Source organism: Apteryx mantelli, chromosome 5 (genome assembly GCF_036417845.1).
Source record: "Apteryx mantelli isolate bAptMan1 chromosome 5, bAptMan1.hap1, whole genome shotgun sequence".
Lineage (NCBI taxonomy): Eukaryota > Metazoa > Chordata > Aves > Apterygiformes > Apterygidae > Apteryx > Apteryx mantelli.
In genome coordinates, this window is record NC_089982.1 from 78,387,631 (window position 1) to 78,408,590 (window position 20,960).

Here is a 20,960-nt window from a genome sequence, read left to right on the forward strand (position 1 = left end):
TATAATCGAATGCTAGTTAACATAATTTGATAAAGAACACAAACAAGGTAAATACTTATGCCGACTAAAAATTAGGCAATTTTATTTAAAAAAAATTCTAAACCAATCAATAGCATACATATGCCTGAAAAACTGCAACTACAAGCAACTAAATGGACAGATTCCTTACCTTAGCATACCATAAATAGTCATAAAAATGTAAAAATAAAACTACCTTTTGAAACTCTTGGATGTGAAGGGTTACTAACATGACAACTTAGGCAGCTGTGGAGAGGACATCGAAAACCCCTGTTCTCAAACACAGTAAGGTGAAATTTTTTCACACAAGCTTCATGGTAGAATTTTCCACAGTGGGATACGACACAGCGTTTCACATCTGCCTTTCGCTCTTTACACACAAAACAGGTATGCACACCTAAGTGGTAAAAGTAATAAAAATAATGTAACTCATTTTTCATCCAACCCTGTGTATTTAAAACACATCTGTGGGTTTTTTTGTGGGCTTCTGTTTTGTTGTCGTTTAATAAATCCAAATCCAACTCTATTATTTGATGTAGCAATATATTTACTTTAACACTTTGGTTATAAGACCTTTAAACAACAATCTGTTCAGATACAGATAAATTAAAACTACAATGCAAAATCATCACAGTTAAATTGTACACAACACCCAAAGCCTCACTGATCTGCTTTTACATTCTTTTTATAAACCTCAGTACCATCAGGACTAAAACTTTGATTTTTTTTTTTTTTTTTTTAAGCAATAAAACAGGATTATGGGTTGTCTGTGACACTGCGAAATTTGTCGTAGGTCCACAAACCAAGGACAAGCATTCTCTAAGCGTCTCTCTGGACTGCTTGGGACAACTTTATCCTGAAGCAGACTTTTTCCAAGGAGGTTGATCACATGAACTGAACTCAGCTTATGAGCAAGAACACAAAATTTTACATGTAATGTTTTGAGATTAAGAACTTCCAAGCAGTTATTACAGAATTAAAAGCAAATGAAATTAATAGCAATAAGGTAGTCTTTTAATTGGAAAAGCAGGATTGATAGAGACACACAAAGGACTAAAAAGGAAAAGGACTGAAAAAGTTGCACTTGCTACTTTTGCTTGTTTCTAGGATTTCTTAGGTCTTTGTGACAGACTTTAGATTTGTAACTATACTATGAGTAAATATTCTGCAATTATTAAGGTAATGGAATTCGGAGTAAAACACTCAAGTTGCAAGAGACTTCGCACTAAAAACAGAGCGAAATTTCTACAACATGGCACAAATAATGGCAATAAACTCCCACCCTGTCAGGCACCAAAGGATAAATACGGTTTCTTCAGAGATACATACTCTGTTCAGGATGATTTCCTGGAATAAAGTATGGGAAAACTACAACTTTTTTTTATTAATAGAAAGGGACAGACTTGCCTGATGTACATTCACTACAAATGAATTTTCCTGCTGGTCTTCCAGAGAGCCCAAGGCAGCTTACATGAAAAGCTCGATAGCAAAGTCCTTCACACAGTAGGAGATCACCTGTTTTTTCACAAAGCTTTTACAACACAAAGGCATTGAATGTTAAAGAAAAGTTCATATGTGGAAAAGTGTTTTCTTTATTCCTTTTCATATATTTCTCCTCAAAATCTCTTTACTGTTGTTGGAATAAATTTAACAAGTGAAATAATGGTAATTTTACAAGCATCATCATGTGCCCTTGTTTCCAGTCGAAACAGGTAATAGAACCATTAAATGGCTAGAAATATCACTCACAGAACCATGGTTCATGAGTAAATACAATTTGACAGGAAAACAAACAGAAAAAAGGCTTTAAGATATTTTCCCTGAGCACGCTGATGCATCTGAGTAGGGTTAAAAAGCATGCTTATTTTCCTTTCCTTTGGCAAAAAGAAATTAATCTAGGTAGCATAAAAATGCTTCCATGTCTGAGCTGTTAGCAATGACACATGCATAACTAAAAATGAACTGAACAATAGTGCTGGCAGAATTTAAGTCATTAGCCAACATTTAAAGATAGATATAACCTCATTATCACTATACACAAGAAGAAACGAAAATATAACTGCTTGTCTAGTCCACTGCAAACAAATTTGATCTGCACAGATGTACTGTACTATCATTTCATAACCTAAGAATTCTTCTAGAATAGTTTCTGAGAAAGTTTTTTGCTTTCAATTAGCATGCCATATAAATATTGTTACCAATGGAAGTATTATTTTAATCTCTGCCACACTCAGAGCCTCACTCAGAAGCATAAAACCCACTGTATTATGCTTCCTCCACTTTATTAACAGATAAGCAAGCAGCTCCTCTCAATCATTTAACCAGTTCCCTAGCAACAGTCACACACTTATTCTGAGGTACAGATTATGCTCATTTTACAGATCTGGAAACTAAAGCAGAAAGGCTAAATGATTCATTTGAGGTCAAGGAAAAAAAAAAAATCAGGCATGAAGAATTCTGGTTACTGGTACAGTGGTCTCATCACTAAGATGCATCTCTTCCATGAGACAGAGACACAATAAACTTGCTGCTGGCCTAATATTGTCATTTATATATATATTAAAAAAAAAAAAAAACTTTTCTAGCAAACCTCAAAAAACACAGCTGACTGCTCCAGCTAACATCTCTCACCTGACACACATATTCTTTTTTTGTTCCTGCTCCTCGCTCAGATTTTTTGGATGATATAGACACTTCTGTCTGAGTTTCATCAGCACTTTCATAGGGAGACTCTGACCGCTCATCCCCTTGACCATCGGAGATCTGAAGATTAAACATACATGTTAGAGAAAGCAGTCATGTATGGTGAATTTTGTACAGAATATCAACTGAAGGAAATAAACAGACTGCAATTCAGACTAACAGATTTACACACACTTTTTTGGTTTTATTTTCCTCCCTTTAAAATAAGTTTGATTAAAAACTGAAAGTATGCACTTGTGGAAGTCTCATCAAAAGGACTATATAACAGTCATTTTCACAAACTCATCAGTAGCCAAAACAAAACATCAAAACGTTGTAATGTGGCATTTTACTTATACTCAGTCCTGTAAAAGTCAGCCAGAAATGCCTAGCCAGTAACAGTTCATTTTAGAAAAAAACTTGGTAAAATTTCAAGCTGCATACAAAAGTCTCTGACCCAGATACTCTCCAAGAAAGTGGGAGTAGTATATAGAGGAGAGGGAAAAGGGAAGAAGTGGCTCTCTGAATGCAGGTAAGGAATGTTGCAGCTAACACTGAATTACAAACACCACATAAGATGGATGAATTTGATATAATAGATATAGATGTATTAAAAAGCTACAGGATTTAAAAAAATATTCATAATTTACTTTAAAAAAAAAAAAAACCCAACACATTTAAAAAGAAAATATAGGGAAGTTTTCAGCTCAATAGAATTTAGGGCCAGAATGGACAATTCAGCCATTAGTCTTATCTCTTGTTATACCGGAAGATCGAATTCCATACTGTTGCCCCCAGATTGAACCCAATAAATTGGTTTTTGGCTAAAGCACATTCTCTATGAGAGCATCACAATTTGCAATTGCAAAAGAAATCTGTCGCTTCTCTTGAAGCTTGTTCTAATGATTTTTCAAACATACCATCAAAAATTGTGCCTTATGTCCCTTTTGAGTTAACTGCAACTCACAGTTGATGATGCTTTCTCCACGTATTTCAGCTATATTAAAGAATCCTTTGGAACCAGATATTTTCTTCCTGTGGAAGCATGCTGCAATTAAGCCTATTTTAATTGTTTTTGGTAAGCCAGAATGATGTCTAACATTCTCACTAAGGAATCTGTTCCAGCCTTAAGAGAATTTCGGTAGGTTTTCTCTAAAGCTTTCCTGTATTTTAAAAAGGTTGTTGAAGAACTGGGCATGAGAAATGGAGGCAATATTGTATTACAAGTCCCATAAATATAAAATCCAAAAGTAAAATCAACATACTACTCTTCTTCACTACTTCTGTTCACTTGTTTAGGGAACTCCACAAATCTTTTCAATACAACATTGAAACTAATTGTCAAGAGAGCATTTTTCCAATAGCTGTTTGTCAGGATACAGACCACCAATCCATATGAATAATTTCCATTCTGTTTTCAGATATATATATATATATATATATATATATATATATATATATATATATATAAAAAAAAAATCCTATGTTAATCTACATTAAAACACATCAAAAATGGCCCAGCTTACTAAGTAATGGAGATGGCTATGTGCATTTGCCCCATCAACCAATCTCCATGTCATCTGCAAATTTATTTTGAAATCAGGGATAATAATGCAAAGGCACATTGGGCCTACTATTAATTAGCCTTTATAAAACCCCATTAGAAACACCGTTATCGATCGATAACTTCTCACTATTGTTGCCAGTTACTTTGCTTTCCTTCATTTAACATTTGCTTTCTTTGACAATGTTTGAACTATTCTGTAAATTGGATCTTACCAATGTTTTTTGTCAGGTTACTTCCAAAGGTTTAAATGCATTTCCTCTGTGCAAACGCGTACTATCAAAGTGATCTGTATCTACACTTCACCTATGGGTATCTTTATAGTTGAAGTGATCTAACAATTCTGTCCGACTGTTTTAGGAGTGTTAGCATTCAGGGGGTTAAAAGAAACTGCAAGTGAAGTGATTGCTTTGTTCAGACATCAGGAAATCTCCGTCATCTGGAAGGAGCTGTGAAACAGTAAACTGCAAATGCAACCGGAGTGGGTTGCGAGGAGCAGCCATTTTGCCGAGAAGTGGCAGATTAAGAAAGGCAGTATCGGAGTTTGGCAAAAAAAACCAAAACCAAAAACGTTTTCCCTTATAGCTTAAGTAAACTCACACACATGCTTATTTCTGTTTAAACTATTCCCACAGCAACACTAACTAGCATGAGCAGTGCACTGCTCTAACTATTTTTTTAGTACCTCATTATATTCCTGTTACAACTAGCCCAAACCAGTCTTTTTTTTGGGGGGGTGGGGGAGGAGCTAGGAGCTCTTAGATCTGTTTATCTTTTCTTTAGAAAAACTTAAATTCTATGTTATAAACAAGACGACCATGGTCTGTACTGATTTTGCCATACGGTTGCTTCCCCCCAACAAAAAGTATCCTAAAGCCCTGAGAAAAAAACCCCATTGTGCAGCATGCCTGAAGGGTTAAGAGAGTCTTCGCTTTGTTGCAGCAAAAGCTATACTATATAAAGTCTTGCCCTTAAGAAACACCACATTGCTTCCCCCAGCTCTCTATTTTTGAAGGCAGAGCATAGAAACAGAACAAGTCCAGTGACAAATATGTTAAGTCACAGGAGAATAAGGTTTGTTGTAAAGCAACGGTTTACTAGCTTTTCCTTGGTTTATGCACTTGGAAAAACACTCAGATGAAGTTGTGGACCTCTATATAGAAAGGTAACCTTGCTGACAAGGTTGTCTTTCACAAACCCGTTAGGGATAGATCACAAAATCTCAGACAGCTGTGAACCACAGGCTGAAAACCATTTTCCTACAGAACTGAAATTTTACTATCTTAGACTCAATGCAATACGGATTCATTTAAATTAAACAGGCACTGAGCCAAAGAAGAGAGCAGCAGAAAGAATCAGACTTTGCAGCACCAACACAACCACAAAACCAAATCCTACCAGCCTATTTAAGACAAAACTTAGCAATTTACACCAGCCTATAGATTAATGCTAGATTTTGCACCCGAGACAAAAGTGTGCATACCAACATACACAACACCAACAAAATAACTATAGCGAATCCCCTATACAGCTACCAGACAGACCTACAGCATCTTTCAGCAAGACTAAGACTTCTCCTTTACCACCATTAGGAACCTCACACACTTCACAAATCAAACACTCTAATATATACTGAGCAGATAAGCAGGGATACCTGCTCACTGACCATCCAAATTCCTAAGACTTAATACATTCATAACAAGGTCAGTGTTGTATTTTCACTGCCTCATGCATGCTGCTGCTACAACACTAATCACTGCTTCGCTGTCACCCATGTCAAAGGTTTAGCAATCGCATCCAAGAGCCACGTTACATGTAAACCATGCAGAACTCGCACCCACCCCATCATCAGCTAAGAGTGTTTTCATACTGGCTTATTTTAGGGTGCTAATAAAGGGAGAGGCCAGCAGAGCCCCCCTTTAATTAAGAAAGGGAGCGCTTCTTGAGGATAATTCAGAGTTTGAGCCTAGTCTCGTGTTCTTTATCACCCAGGCGGGGAAGCCTCTCTAGTAGCCATCTCCTTTTGTAAAGGAACCCCGTCGTCTCTAACCACCTTTTGGGTAATCTCCTTCAGCAAAGAGAACTAGAATTCAACAGCCAAACTCCTGAAGCTATCCAGGGAAAGTGGAAGAAAATATCAGGGCAGTAAAAGGAGCCATCCCAGGCCTGCCTAAAAGAGGCTGAGGGAGAAAATCTTCATCTAACAGTTCTCAGAGAGGACTTGCAGCTTAATGACACGTACAGCGTCCCGCGACAGAAAGAGCTGGGAGAACTGTGTTCGTGCCCTAAGCAACCTGCAACAGCACAAAAAGGGTTTGGACTCACCAAGGAAACCGTCGAGTTTTGCAATGAAAGTATCTTTGATTTAAAAAAACTTAACTAGAGAGGATATACAATACAGCCTTTGGAAAACAGTTCACATGTAACAAAACACAACCACTTCTAAAATTAAACATAACAGTTTTGTGGTCTGTGAACACATGTAATACGTTACACAATGAATGATGTACTAATTCATATTAGAAATCACAGCATTCCATAAAAATTGGTACAGATCTTTCCTGGCTTTTCTTTTTCTTTTTAATTGCTGTTAAGATACAAATGTAAATCTCTCCCTTGTGATCATGCCAGAGCCTGTCTTGTCCTTATTTTTGTAATATAATCTCCTTAGCAAGGTAAACTGCATGCAATTAACTCTTCTGATATTTAGGCCAAGGTTCAAAGTAACCACAACACTTAGATTAGTGGCAAAACCTGTTATTTAGTAATTTGTAGCTATTGCTAGTTTGATGTTTTGCGCTATTTTACATTTGGAGTAAATCCTTATTTCCCATAAGGGCACATACTATTTGTAAGAGTGCAAATAGAGGGGGAAGGAAAGGCAAAGTTGTTCACTTCAGATTGACAGCAACTGACAAGTCTGTGCAATGTAATCACACCCAAACTCTACCATCATCTGCCTTTTTCGTTAGCAATTAGCAATGTTAAAAAAAAATACCTAGAAGATATTGTTCTTCTGCTGAAGTTAGCCTGCTGATGTATCATCACAAGCACCACAAAACTTTTTATTTGGTAAATCAAGCAGGTTTTCCTTCTTATTTCCTTGAATTAGGAAACTTCAAAAGTATTTTTACAGTAATTGCCTTTGAAAGCTTTCATACTGCACTGCCCTGACTAGATAGTGAGCAACCAGTTGATATTTCAGACTCAAATCTTTTTTTTTTTTAAACTGGAAACTGCATCTGTGTATACATACAAGAGAAGGGAAAAAATCTGGCCTAACTGAAATCAATCGGATTTTGGCTGCGTCAGAACTTAATTCAGGGATTAATGAGGTTCGGAATACAGTTGCTTGCAAAAGTGACAAATTCACCTTCAGATCCTCACAGCAATCTTGCCCCTCTCAGGTATATGAGTTATTAAACACTACTCACACAGGCAACAAAAATGACTTGAAGAGAACATGTAAGGAATTGTGACAATTTTTACAAGTTCACTACAGCTTTGTTGTTGGAAAAATATTTAGTATTGAGTCAAGCTGAAATAGGATTTTGAGGCATCTCTATATATTCTTCGGCTTTAGTATTACATTTCCCCCCATATTTTAGCAATGGAAAGATATAAATTGTGGCAACGTATTATCAATTTGTAAAAATTAGATTTAGGGATCTCATAGTATTTTGATCATACATCTCACGCTACTGCAACTTTTTTTTGATATTCGGTACACAGGCTTGCAATGGTACAGGAACAAGCAGATTAAGACAGTGTATCTTCAAAGTCTGGCTTTTGAATTAAGCCTGTCATGTCGTTAAAATTGGTTGTTCACAATAAGCAAAAGAACTATTTAATGGATTCTTCCAGAGAAACACAGATCTACTTTTAGAAAGACTATAAGAATGCTTATAAAAGCAATCTTCAGCATTAATTCATTACTAAATAACGATGCTTTGTATGTTGCAATATTTGATGTATTAAGCTAGACTACACAGCAACAGACACTGAATCTTGTTCCATAATACTGGATAATTGTTTAATCTCTAAATATTAGGACAAGATTTTCTACTGCTTCCTGAACTACCTCACCCCAATACGTTTGTGCAAAAGGGATGTACAATGTGCATACAGATGCACAGACAGTGTGTGCAGTGTAGTTTCCTTCTCAAGACAGAGGCTAAATATGTAAGAGGTCTTTTTAAATGAGGGTTGCTGAGCAGGCTAAGCAAGGAGTAAGAAATATGTGCATCTCTGCACATTTAAAATAAGACTTCAGATACTAGAGCGTTAAAAGGAAGTGAACTGAGTTGGCTATGTGTATTTTGTGATATTATATGTTTTGTTCTCAATTTTGTCCTTTGATTGAAGCTCTCTGGAAAGATTTTTTGGGGTAGGAAGATGATTTGACAAAAGCATTGTGTACAAAAATCCCCTTTTCATTTTTTTTCTTATTACAAGACTTCCCCCAGCTGCAATGCTGTGATTTTCAGTTAACAGCATAGTTCACCATCAGTAACGGTGTTCAGAAGTGGAAGGATAAGCACTAACATACTGAAACATCTCATACGCCATTCAGTAAGTCATCTGAATGCCGAGTTCAGCTCTACAAGAACAACAACAAAATCTTAAGTATTCTTTGCAACCAGGTACCTGATTCCAGTTTCAGCCACACGCCTCAGCAGAAATGCAAGCCAATTCTTCATTCCCTCTGGCTTTTTTCTTCCCCTACCCTCCACACCCCTCACCCCCCTCCCTTTTTTTTTTTTTTTTTTTTTTTTTTGAAAAGTTAGATACAAGCTGGCCGGTAAGCTCAGCTTTGCGTATTTCTAGAATCATGTGGATGAACTCTGCAAATGGTAACATAGGTTTCACATCCGGACGGTTGAAATTTCACATATAAAAAGAATGACAAGTACTGACATACTCCCAGTTGGCATCCAATCATACCGATACATGATACAAGAACGTATAGGCTGGAATTTAAAAAGTCAAATGATCCTGTGTTTCAAAGAAGCGGGTGAGGATGAAATAAAAAAAGTTATGTGGATATTTGCTCCATCCACTCACCAACTACTTGAGAAAAAAAACCCTTATATCCAAATTGCAGCCCAAGAATTAAAAATAATAGTAATAAATGTTTCAATAGTAAGAACATAAAATCCAACTGTTCTGCTTTTCAAGGCCGGCCCTCAATCAGCTGTTCACCTGGCCATTAAACATGCTTTTTGTTCCAAGTTTAGGATTAAGTCTCTACTCATTTTTAAATGATGTATAAAACCATCTTTGCTGGCTCACTGGTTATGTTGAGGGTTGTTTTCTCTCCCCCCCCCCCCCCCGCCCCCAACTACCTCCTGCCTTTTAAAGGGCTAGAATACCAATGTTTGCTAAGGCAAAAATAGATGCCTTAGGAAGCAGAGGCAAGTTTCAAATACTGTCTATTGTGTGTTAGCAAATGCAAAGTGAAAAAGGTTTGAGTACTCCATGCTTACTGGACTTGCTATGAATTCTCCTTTCCTACATCCAATTCAGACAAGCTTTCCCTCTCCAGTGTATGAAGGTTCAAAACAAATTTGGAAATTTAAAGTGAAAAGAGTTGCTAATATTTTTACTACGTTTTCCATCTATGACGCACACACTAGAACGGGCTCCAACAGTTACCACTCCACCAGTCGCATACCTTCTCAGATTTTTCTAGCTACCAAAGTGCAATTTTCATTAAAACATGTACATTCTTCCTCTGAACACTAACTCACTCAGTCTTATAAAAAACTTCTTGCATTACTTGTATTAATGTGCTTGTTTAACAGCACTTAATCATTAAGAGTACAAACTTTGACCTTAAACATATTCAAGACAATGTTGCTCTTCTGCCATGTTGTGCTTATCCTGTTATAGAAGCAATTAAAGGGCATTTTTTTCTGGAGCTAAAAAAAGTTAACCCTCCCACTTCCCCTTGTTTTACTCAAGCATCTCTTGTTTTATAATCCCTGCTGTAGAACAGCAAACAGAAACAAAACCCACTATGTATACTTATTTTAAAGTTAGGGGTATACAAAAACGAAAACAGAGCATGGCAGAAAATTATTATTTGCTTCTGCTTTTTCGTTTGGTAAGCAAGTCACTGCTACAGAAGGATTCATGAGAGAAAGGGCTCACAAACAAAAAGCAACCTGCCATCCTTTCTGAGTTGTTTCAAGATACTCAGCTGGCTTAAGTAGCATCGTCTCTCAAGTCACTCGCTAGCTTTTCAGGGACAGGTTGCATCTTTTTAAAAGCATTTTAGAAGCATGTTTCCATGACTTCTAAATGCTGGTGGCTAGTAGGTTCCACTATTCTTAAAGCTAAGGACATGACTACAAGCTCAGACTTCCTGAAGTGACTTTGGAGTCAGCGATTTCTATACCACAATAACCCAGGAAGTGGTCTGGTCTGAGGAAGAGCTTTCTATAGAAAGATTGGGGTATACAAACTCTTTAGTCCCTTCCTACAGAGGAACACCAACTGCAATTTTTTCATATTAACAAAATAGCTCAACTACTGGAGGGCTTTTTTTTTTTTTTTTTTTTTTTTTTGGATCTACGCACAGCTTACAGCAGGATAGGTCATTAAGCAACATACAAACAACAGATCAGACTGTATTCAAAAGAATCTCTTGTGCACCCACACGGAGACAGAAAAACTGACAGAGTCAATTGAGTTACAGTTAACATTTCCTTTATTTCAGTATAAGAATTCCTGAACTGAAGAATGATATTTTGGCCCAAACTGCTAGACTAGATAAATTCTTTAAGTATGCGGTGCCACAAGTGTACACAGTACTGTAATAGCAAAAAGACGGCCTGGGACAAGTTTCATTTTTATTATTAGCAGTAGTTAGACGTTTCAGATAAGGATATTATGCATTTCTGAATTTGCCTGGAAAGTTAATTATAACTCTGAGAACATTTTTAAACATTATAAAATTGCCTACAGATACTCATGATACTTTGGTATGGGATGTGGAATAAAAACCTACATTATGTAAACATTCAGTAAACAGAATCTCTGCACTCTGAAGCCTAAGTAATACACAAGATGAGAATAATTACATAAGAAACTTAATTTTCTACACAGAACGTGCTGCCAAAGAACAAGATTTGAGCCTAGAAATTTTTTCCATGTGAAAGTGGAAACATCATAACAAAACAATATGAGCTGGTGGGCAATGTAGGTCATTTCAATTATTAGAGGTTTTAGCAGAGGTTTAATAAGAAACAAGTCCAATTACTTGCAATGTTCCACAAAAACATACTCCTGACTGCTTATTGGTGGTGTAAATAGGAAAGAAAAATCTGTAAGGCATACAGGAACAAATACAGAAAACAACTGGCTGATAAGTCACAGAGGATTTAAAGTGACACTGTATATTAAATTATTCTTAAGTGTTGCTTTGTAGAGAAAGTTATCTTTGAAGAAAGCTAAAATGAAGTGCTAGAAGCACACTGATTTTGTTTCGCAAACTGCAAAGTTAGCTAATATACATATTTTTTTCCTTAGGGCAGTAGTTTCTTTAAAATATTATGAATTTCCTTCTTCATTCCTGTTCTCAGAATCTCAGAGACAGTTATTTTTACCTTGGGGAAGTGCACCTAGGAGATTTTAGTTGTATACTGTAAGGCAACTAGACGCCAGTACCAATAATGCAGCTGATGTACTTTTTAGTTGCAGGTTCTACATGTCCAATTATGACTGCCTTCTTGATCAAATTATCTTACCTTTTAAGATCTGTATGTTTTCTCCATTATGCATACATGCTAATACAAGTCTGCCTCAAATTGATAATGGCAAAAATATTGTTTAATATGCACAAAAACAGCCAAACTTTAGGCCATTTTTAGGCTTTGGAAACATGAGAAGTTGTAGCTATAACCAGCATCAAGTTTGTTTGACACTGGATGTTACAGAAAGAAGTAAAAATTCCCCCTGTGGAAGATACAAACGTTAAAAGCAATACCTTCAAAATCTTTCACAGGCTTATTTAAACTGCCATCTGCTGGTCAACTCATATTTCATGTGGGTATGATGAATGACAGACTAGCTAAGAATTTACAGTATTATATATTCTTTATTTTGTCCTCTCTTAAAAAAAATTACAATTTCTTTGACAAAGTTCAGAAGTAGTATCTAGACCCTGCAGGATATTATGACACTTATCTGCTATCAACAAATCCATCCAATTTAATGAAGCCAGCCAATAACCACAAAAATCGATTGAAAAGCTAAAGCAGATACGTCTCATGCAAACACACAAAGTGTGCTAATAATCCATCAGTAATGGTAATGCAAAGCCTTTTATATTTATTAAAAATACTGGTTACACTCTACTGGCACCTACTACGTTATTGGGGGAGGAAGGGGAGCATGGAGGTGGAAGGGGAAAAAAAAAGAAAAAAAAGAAAACACTGGTTTATCTTCCAAAATGAGAATACACCACCTGCATCTCTTCTCAAAAATACCACAAGGCTTTAGAGGGTTATACCAAGCCTTATATAGGCAATAAAGAACTATTCCGAGTTTTTGCAGACTTGGAAGTGTTGAGCATCTTTTTCACACTTAAACCCACCAGTTGCTCATTAAGAACTAGATTTTAAACAAAATCGTATCTCAGAAACTGTTTTGGAGGAAAGCTCTACTAATATTAAGTGTCTACATGTAAAATTAACTATTTGGTCTCATGATTAAATGCAAGTATGGAATTATTAATTTATGTTTAAGTACTGAATAAGAATTAAGATACTGCTAAGTTTTGCCTACCGACTTAAAACAAACAAATAAACAAAAAACCACACTACTGATCTTGTCCATCCATCTTAAAATACCTTAAAAGAGCCCAATTTTTTGAAGGGAGGGAAAGCCTACCTAGCCTCTGATATATCAAGTCTGCAAATGTTTGTCCTTAAGGCAGAAGACCTCCCCTCTTCTCTCCCTCCCACAAGTCAGATACTCAAAGTCAGTTATTGATTGAAAATTTGGCCTCAACTCTTTTTCATACTTCGAGCAAACCCCATCAAAATAAAGCCCCCAATAACAACAGAAAGCATCCAAAATTCTGAAAATTTTTATCAAATTAGATGCATCTTTCAAACAAGGAAAAACTGAACACACCCTTCCTATTAAGCACACCTTTCCTAAAATGCAGTTCCAGTGAACCGACATTTAAGAAGAGCTGTGTGCAACTAGCAACAATCATTGCCAAATAACAGTTTTACATCTGAGTTCCATTTTGGAACCAGCTGTCCACGTGTAATGTGAAATTAAAGCAGCAAATGGCCAGAATCCACCTAATATTGCCTGTGGAGGTGTACGTGCTTGTGGGATACGCAGTATCTTTTCATCTTTGTTAAGACAGCATTTAAGTCAACATTTAGAAGTATAATAGCGAACACAAAAATATAAAAGTGAATTATCAAATGTACTTAATGTTGAGAAGAATTACATCCTATTCAATTGGCTGAGCAAGACTGTTTCATCACTGCATCTCTGTGTTTATTTTTCTCAAACTCTTTTCCCTTATCACTCTGGAGAAGGTTTCTCTCTGGAGGAACACTCTCAGGCCACACATGCTTAGCTATTTAGACAATTGCTAAATAACGTTACAAAAGGGAAAAAAAAGGTTTTAAAGACACCCACAAGATCCACAGTTTATTTATATCTTTCCTTGTTTTGTAGAACGGATCAATAAGTTCAGAAACACATGCCTGTCATTTTTATTTTAGTAAAATATATCTAATATCATAGAAGACACTGGGTCCAATCCTTAGTTGGTGGAAGTTCAAGTCAGCGTAGCTTTACATCAGCTAAGGATCCAGCCCACTATAAACTATTTCCCCCTGCCAAAATCTCTGTTGTTTGACAGGGTATATTTTCTGTTATGTTGATCAGAAGTGTTTTGGTATTTTAAAACCTTTTAAACCCTTAAAAACAATTAATTCACTCCCTGATTTGTATATCTGTGTTTTGTGAGCAGTATATATACAATAGTTTTTCTCCTTCCCTCTTGTGTTTTTTGCTGTTTAGCAGTAGCCAAGTAAATTTAATTCAGAGCCAAGTTTTATAATTTCCAGCTCAGCCTATATAATCATCTGCACTGTTTTATGTGAACAGTTATGTCACAACCCAGAGTCCTACAAAAAAAAAAAAGAAAAAAAAAAAAGAGCATTTTATAGAGAGATTTCTGGAGATTTCATTTTTTAAACATGGTATTTAGGAGCAGAAGAATTTTTCTCCTGAGATCACAACATTTAGAGATGTACATTTCCAGTCAAAAGGATAGCAACTTCCTTAAATGGATCTGGCTGAACAGATGGTCCCAAACACAGCCATTAGACTGCAAGACCCAGTAGTAGAATCAAAAAAGCAGAAGCTGGTAAGTCAATAGACAGGAGTCTCTCAGTTGAGAAAATAAAATGAGAACAAGTATTACATTACGGGACTACTGCTCTAGAAAGTATTTCCTATGGGGCTTGTTTTGTTTGTTTTACTGGGGCTTTGGAGGGAGAATTTAGGGTGTGGTTCAAAATATTTTTAAAGTCACAGTAAGATATACAGCCATTAACATGCAATCTTTTTTTTTAAAAAAGGTAAAACCATTTAATGAACATAGTCTAGATATTTTAACTGCATTCATTATAGTGTCTAAGCACCTCATGCTTTTGTTAGACAGGGGAGAAGAAAGAATCTCTAGGATCGTTGGAAGTCCTACTGTCGTGTTAGCAGGAGAACATTTTCTCTACGACTTCTGTAATACAAACTGCTTGAAGCCGTCTGTCTACGGATATTTTACTAAATCCTATTAACTAGATTTTTGAATCCACCTGCAAAACAGCATGCATACTTCATCCTCATGCTGCCACTCTTTGGCCGATTGGTTTCAATAGTATAGATGACTTGGAGAATGGTTTAATTGATCGTATGAATACACTTCTGGTACATACATTTCATTTATTGTATGTCAATCGAGGAGAATTACAGTACCAAATATGCAGAGCTAAGACTATGATTAGTAAGTATCAAAAAGATACATCCTTCACTGCCTGTTTAACTCTACTGGCGATGAAGCTATTTGCATCACAGAGAAATAGCACTTAAACAGTCTGAAAACTATTTTGAGCTTAAAGGGGCTCTGCTCAGAAAAATGTCCAGTTCTAGATCAAACATAGGATTAGGAAACTTGCTTCAATAGAAAAGCTATGGCAACATGACAATATTGAGTTACATAATGTAACTAATGTAGTACACTTACATAAAGTCTGTAGAAGAAAATACAGAACACACTGGCATTTTACTTTGCCTCTAATAGAAGGTTACAATTCTAAAACTTTGTTGGTAAATACATTAAAAACCACAATATCATCTTGACGTCCCCAAATCAGACGTTCTTGTTACAATAAATGAATTCGCAATGCACACATTAACAGGTTTCACAGAGGCCAGAACTGTAACTTGTCTAGAGCACCAACGTTAGAGAATTCGCCTTTGTTTTTGCTTTTAAACAAAAAGATTCACGCCTGAAAATTTCTGTAATTAAATGGCTGTGTGCAAACACCACTTTTTTTTTACCTCATTCTCAGTTAAGGAAGCTGAAGGAGATGAACTCTTGCTAAAAGCAAGAGTTGAAGATTCTGCTGCTGAAGCCCGATTTCGCTTCTTCAGAGGTTTACATGCATCAGACAGATTTTTCGTTGCTGTAAAATAATTTTGGTTTACAAAGTGAAGTTTGGAACTTTAAAACGTTATCTCCCTGAAGCCATTTAAAATATTCCTTCAGATAAAGGAAGGAATGATTTAGGTAGGTCTTCTGGGCACCTACATAGGCCTGAGAGAATATGAAATAAGTTTCTGAAACCATGTGTTTTGGATTGGTTTTAAAAATAAAGAGGTTTCTATTAAACAAAAACGTACCACAAATGGTTAAGAAATGTTTTCCCCAAATTGCTTTATTAATTGTTATTAAAAATCAAGGTATCTTCTGACTTAAGACCTCTTTAAAGCAGAGGTAACAGTCATCTCCTCAGATAAACACTAGAAGGCCTGTGTGAGCTCATCACAATGTGAGTATTACCAATACTTTGATAACAAAAGGGTTAGATACAGGAACCAGGTACCAGACATTATCTATGACACGTCACCACTTCTACATTGCTCAGAACTTTCTGAAGCTTACTCATCTTTGGCATTTCATTATAACACCTAAAGACACGTGCTCTTACAGAAGTTACCTTAAACTGAGCATCATTAGCAAGGCTGACTTTTGGATTTTGGTACAAGATTATTGAGAATTCCCTCTCACACTCCACACTGCCTCCCATCAAGCATCATTTAAAAGGACTAAGATCGCATGGTAACTGATTGGTTTGATGGTCACTGCGCTTGTTTTATTGGACAAATGAACAATTGCAAATTTGAGCAGTAGGATTTGTATCACTGCTCTCCAAGACCACCGGGCAATAGCTTTAATTTGGTGCCATCAAATGGTGAACTTGCGAACTGCTGCTCTAAATCAGCAATACACAATTTCCATCAAGTATAATGTTGCAAAATGGTGGTAGTGAAGGAAGAGGGCACAATCCCCCCCACCTGTGGCTTAGTGGCTGTAACTTATTACTGCTTCAACAAAATTTAGCCGGCTGCCTCAGACAACCTGTTTATTTTAAAATTATTTAACTGAAAAAAGTTACATTAAAACTTATTCTGACCACATTACCTGACTGGTTCTTTTGTGAAGAGGAGGTTTCTGTGACCTTAGTAGAGTTTGTTTTTGCTGTTTTGTCATTGCTTGTCTCCCTCTGTCACAAAAAAAAATATGAAAAAATAAAAAAACTCCTAATTTATGAGTGGTTGGATAAAACTGGCAATTACTTCTGGATTTATGTTATTAAAAAGAAAGTGTCTTTACAAATATCTGAATGGTAATGTAGTTAAGCTATCCCCATTTTAGTAATTTTTAAAAACTCATTTACAGCACAGGGTACAAACCCGTAAACAAATGAGAATAATTAAAGTACACAGTATTCCAGCATCCCACTTATCCAACCCAAACTCAGCATATGAAAAAGGGGAGCTCTATACGAAAATAAAACACTTAAATTATCCTTACTATGCTTTGTCTAAACTGGTCAAATTGAAACCTTAATTATATAAATTTGAGAATAAACCCTGTGCAGAATTTTAAGTCTCAGATGCTTGTTTCCACTTCACAACCTATAGGAGTGACTTTTTTATTTTGTTTATTATTACTATGGTTAAGATTGTTCCAGCATTTCCAAAATAAAAAACATTATTTTCAAGAGAGCGTATGTAGTGCATAAATTTGCTCCCGTTTGATAAATTATCATAAAATCTTCAGGCTGAAAGCAGGGGAATTCCCATTAAGCTTTGTCAAAATAAGACACTGTTCCTTAAACACAATACTGCTATTCATAGATTTTTTTTTCTTTCTGTATGTTATGGATTCATTAAAGTAAAAAGCCACTGAAACTGTAGTCAAGAATGTTCAACCCTGACAAATGCTCACCTGATCAACAAGAAAAATTCCACAGAGCATAAGATTTTACATACTTATTTTTTCATATCCTTTGTTTCACACAATTTTATAAAAGATGCTCAGGTGAACACCTAAAAGGCCAGAGATTTGGTTTCCTTTGGAAAAATAAATATGAATGGCTACTGTACTACAGATGTGCCACACTGTACTTTTACTGACTTCTAAGTAGACTAAAGACACCTATCACTGATGACACTGGAGACTACCAATATCTGTTTCATAAGGCTACTTTTACATTTCTGCGTAAAAATGACTGAAGATGTATGGTATAATTCACTCATAGTTTAAAGCATCCTTTACAGAACCCCCATTGTGTAATGAGTATTTTATATACATCGTGAAAGCCCCTATGAACTAAAGAATTTTTCAGAACATTCCTATAGGTACTCCTTATGACTCAGTCACTTTGTATTACAGCATTCAGATTTCATAAGTAATAATTAAAGACACAAAAAGGAAAAGATGATGCATAATTCTCATGCAAGAAGTAAAAGGTCATGAAAAATCACTAAAACTTCTCTCTATCCAAAAGGACGATAATAAAAGTCTACAAGTGAACTGGAACTAACGGAAAGAAGGTGAATTGTTAGTGTTTGCTTTTTGAAATTACTACATAGCCATTTTGGTTGTCATTCACGAAATTTTCTTCCTAAGCAGCAGCATGTATAGCTAGAAGTACTCTGGGTTGGTGAAGGCAGAAAAAAGACTAAAGAGTAATTCATAAAAGAAATGGGAAAGCAACCGTTCTATGTCTGACCCTTCTGTGAACAGAAGTGCAAACTACACTCCAACACACATTTAGAGCTTCCAAATTACCTAATATTTACACATATTAGACTCCTTGTAAGTAATTACTGGTCAGATTAAGGTCTTCTCTTTTTAAATGTACCTAGCATATTGCTAAGTAAACATCATTAATGGTATACATCTTACCAGAACCATTTGTCTCAATTATTGTTTTTTTTTAATTTTTCTGTTAATATTCACATCTGAATTATAGTATTAAAGATACTAGAATTTCTTCTGCATGAACTACACTGCTACCACCATTTATTCCACTTGTGATAATCTAGGCTAATTGTAGCATCCAAATTCCAGTGGGACAGTAAAGAAATAGCTTTCGTGATAGTCAAAATGGGGGCTTCATGTAAGGAAGTAATTACAGTAAATAAACCTACTCGTTACTGGTATCTGGTATATTACAGTTAATTCAAACCAATTAGGCAAGTTCAGAAAGGGTCCAAAACCTCCTAGAATATGAAACGAATATTCAACAGCTAACTTCTTAGAACAAACAGTGCAAAAAACTGGCTTTGGTCCCTCTTTCTGAAAAGGAAACAGACTTCTCTAAGAGCTATCTGAAATTCTACGTATTTTTAATATTGAACCCTAAACAAATTGCCTGGACATCCACAATACCAAAGGTTAAAAAGCTGACTACTATAACCAGTCTACCAAACACAGACATCCATAAATGTGACTTCCATAATTTGTTTAAAATTAAGTCTATTATCTTTCCTTGTATTAGTTTTATTTAACCACTGTACCACTGAAGTCCTGAGATGGGGTTTGCAAGAGTATACTGTAGTAACACACCTGAAAACACTTGTGAGCTAAACTTTGTACACAAGTAAAACCCACCAAGTTCCCTGGTCTACATGCATGACTAAATAAGCCTAATGCCAGTGTCCACAAGATTGGGGCTGTCATCCATATATACAGTTCTAGTGACCCAAGGAAAAATCTCTCATTTTCACAAGCACTCTAATCTGAAAAGGAGCCTGTGATTTGCATGATAAATATGCTGTAATCTGTACTGCAATCTCCTAACTTAAGAAGTCGGACAGCATGCCAATCTAAAATGCTTTTATAGTCTTCAATCCAGTTCATAAAAAGTAGTTTTTCTGTTTTGCTTTACTTGCCTTCTCCCCCACTTTTGTCTAAATCAAGTATTGACTAAAATTTTAAAGTATTTTTTTTTTTTTTTTTTAACATTCTTATACACATCTCTGAATTCTGATTCATGGGAAAAGAAGAACAACTGTAACGCATGATGATGCTGAAATGTCATGCCTCTGCATCCTTTCTTTGGGAACTGAACTTTCTCAGCAAATATTTTCCACCACAATCTAAGTAGCAAGAACAACTTGTCATATCTCTTTCCTCAAAACTAAAGAAAAACCACTCCACAGCAATAAGCTCACATATTATCTCTGAAAAATTCACAATAGTTTGGTTTGATATAGTTAATAATTATTATTTTTTAAATCCTGAAAATGGAAATGCTGACAAACTTAACTACAGCAATGTGATTCGTGCTGCTATAAATCAACCCAAACAAACCAACAATATAATTACCTTCCGATTATTCTGTTTATCCATCCTGAGTCTTTTCCTAGGTGCTTCCTGAACTTCAAAATCTTCTGTAGGTTCCTTTGTCCTCTTTTTTTGGTTTCTTTTATTTCCATGTAAGTTACCTTGGGATGGGGGATGGGGGAAACTTACATGAAAAATAATCTAAAACCCACTTTGAAATTATTTTGAACTGATCTAATTATTTAAGTTACTTCTCTTTCAATCATTACTTTTAAAACATGGTTATACATTAACAGTTTGATGACCTCTTAACACTTAAGGTCTGGTTTTGGTTGCTGAAGGCTAGTTCTAGAACACATCCAAACTAACTGCTTAATACTCAACTTATTTTAGAAAGATGAATCTACCTGTATAAGCACTAGTTTAAGATCTGAATATTACTGCCCCACATTTGTTTCATATCGTCAGACTGCACATGGTTGATCTATACAGCTTTTAACTCTTCTGCCACTTTGTAACAGTGTCTTATCACTGAACCGAATTTTTACGTCTCCTTCAGGAGTTCTCCAAATGATACAGATGAAGATACTGGAGACATCTATTAAGAGGCCTCTGGAAAAGACAAGATATCACCAACCATATAGATTAATTGTCTCTTTCTGGTATGGCAGTTCCAGACTTTCTCTAACAAGCTTACTTATGTTTTACAGGAGACTAAGATCCCCTTTCTTTGTGAACCAAAATCCTAAGAACAGATTCACTTTGGTCATTTTAAACCAACAGACAAACTATTCACGCATT

The 20,960-nt window shown here is 35.8% G+C and overlaps 1 protein-coding gene across 6 annotated transcripts in view; it reads right to left on the reverse strand.

The window, feature by feature from the left end:
- Positions 1-20,960, reverse strand: part of NSD2 (nuclear receptor binding SET domain protein 2) — an 81,273-nt gene that overhangs the window by 12,964 nt on the left and 47,349 nt on the right. For 5 of the 6 annotated variants that reach the window (XM_067298311.1, XM_067298307.1, XM_067298310.1 and 2 more), the window contains 6 exons: positions 20,202-20,320; positions 17,004-17,085; positions 15,860-15,984; positions 2,650-2,781; positions 1,426-1,549; positions 215-415 (listed from right to left, as the gene is read on the reverse strand). In XM_067298311.1, coding sequence (XP_067154412.1) covers positions 215-415; positions 1,426-1,549; positions 2,650-2,781; positions 15,860-15,984; positions 17,004-17,085; positions 20,202-20,320 — 783 coding nt within the window. The remainder of the gene's footprint in view (positions 1-214; positions 416-1,425; positions 1,550-2,649; positions 2,782-15,859; positions 15,985-17,003; positions 17,086-20,201; positions 20,321-20,960) is intronic. The other variant, XM_067298312.1, reaches the window with a different exon arrangement.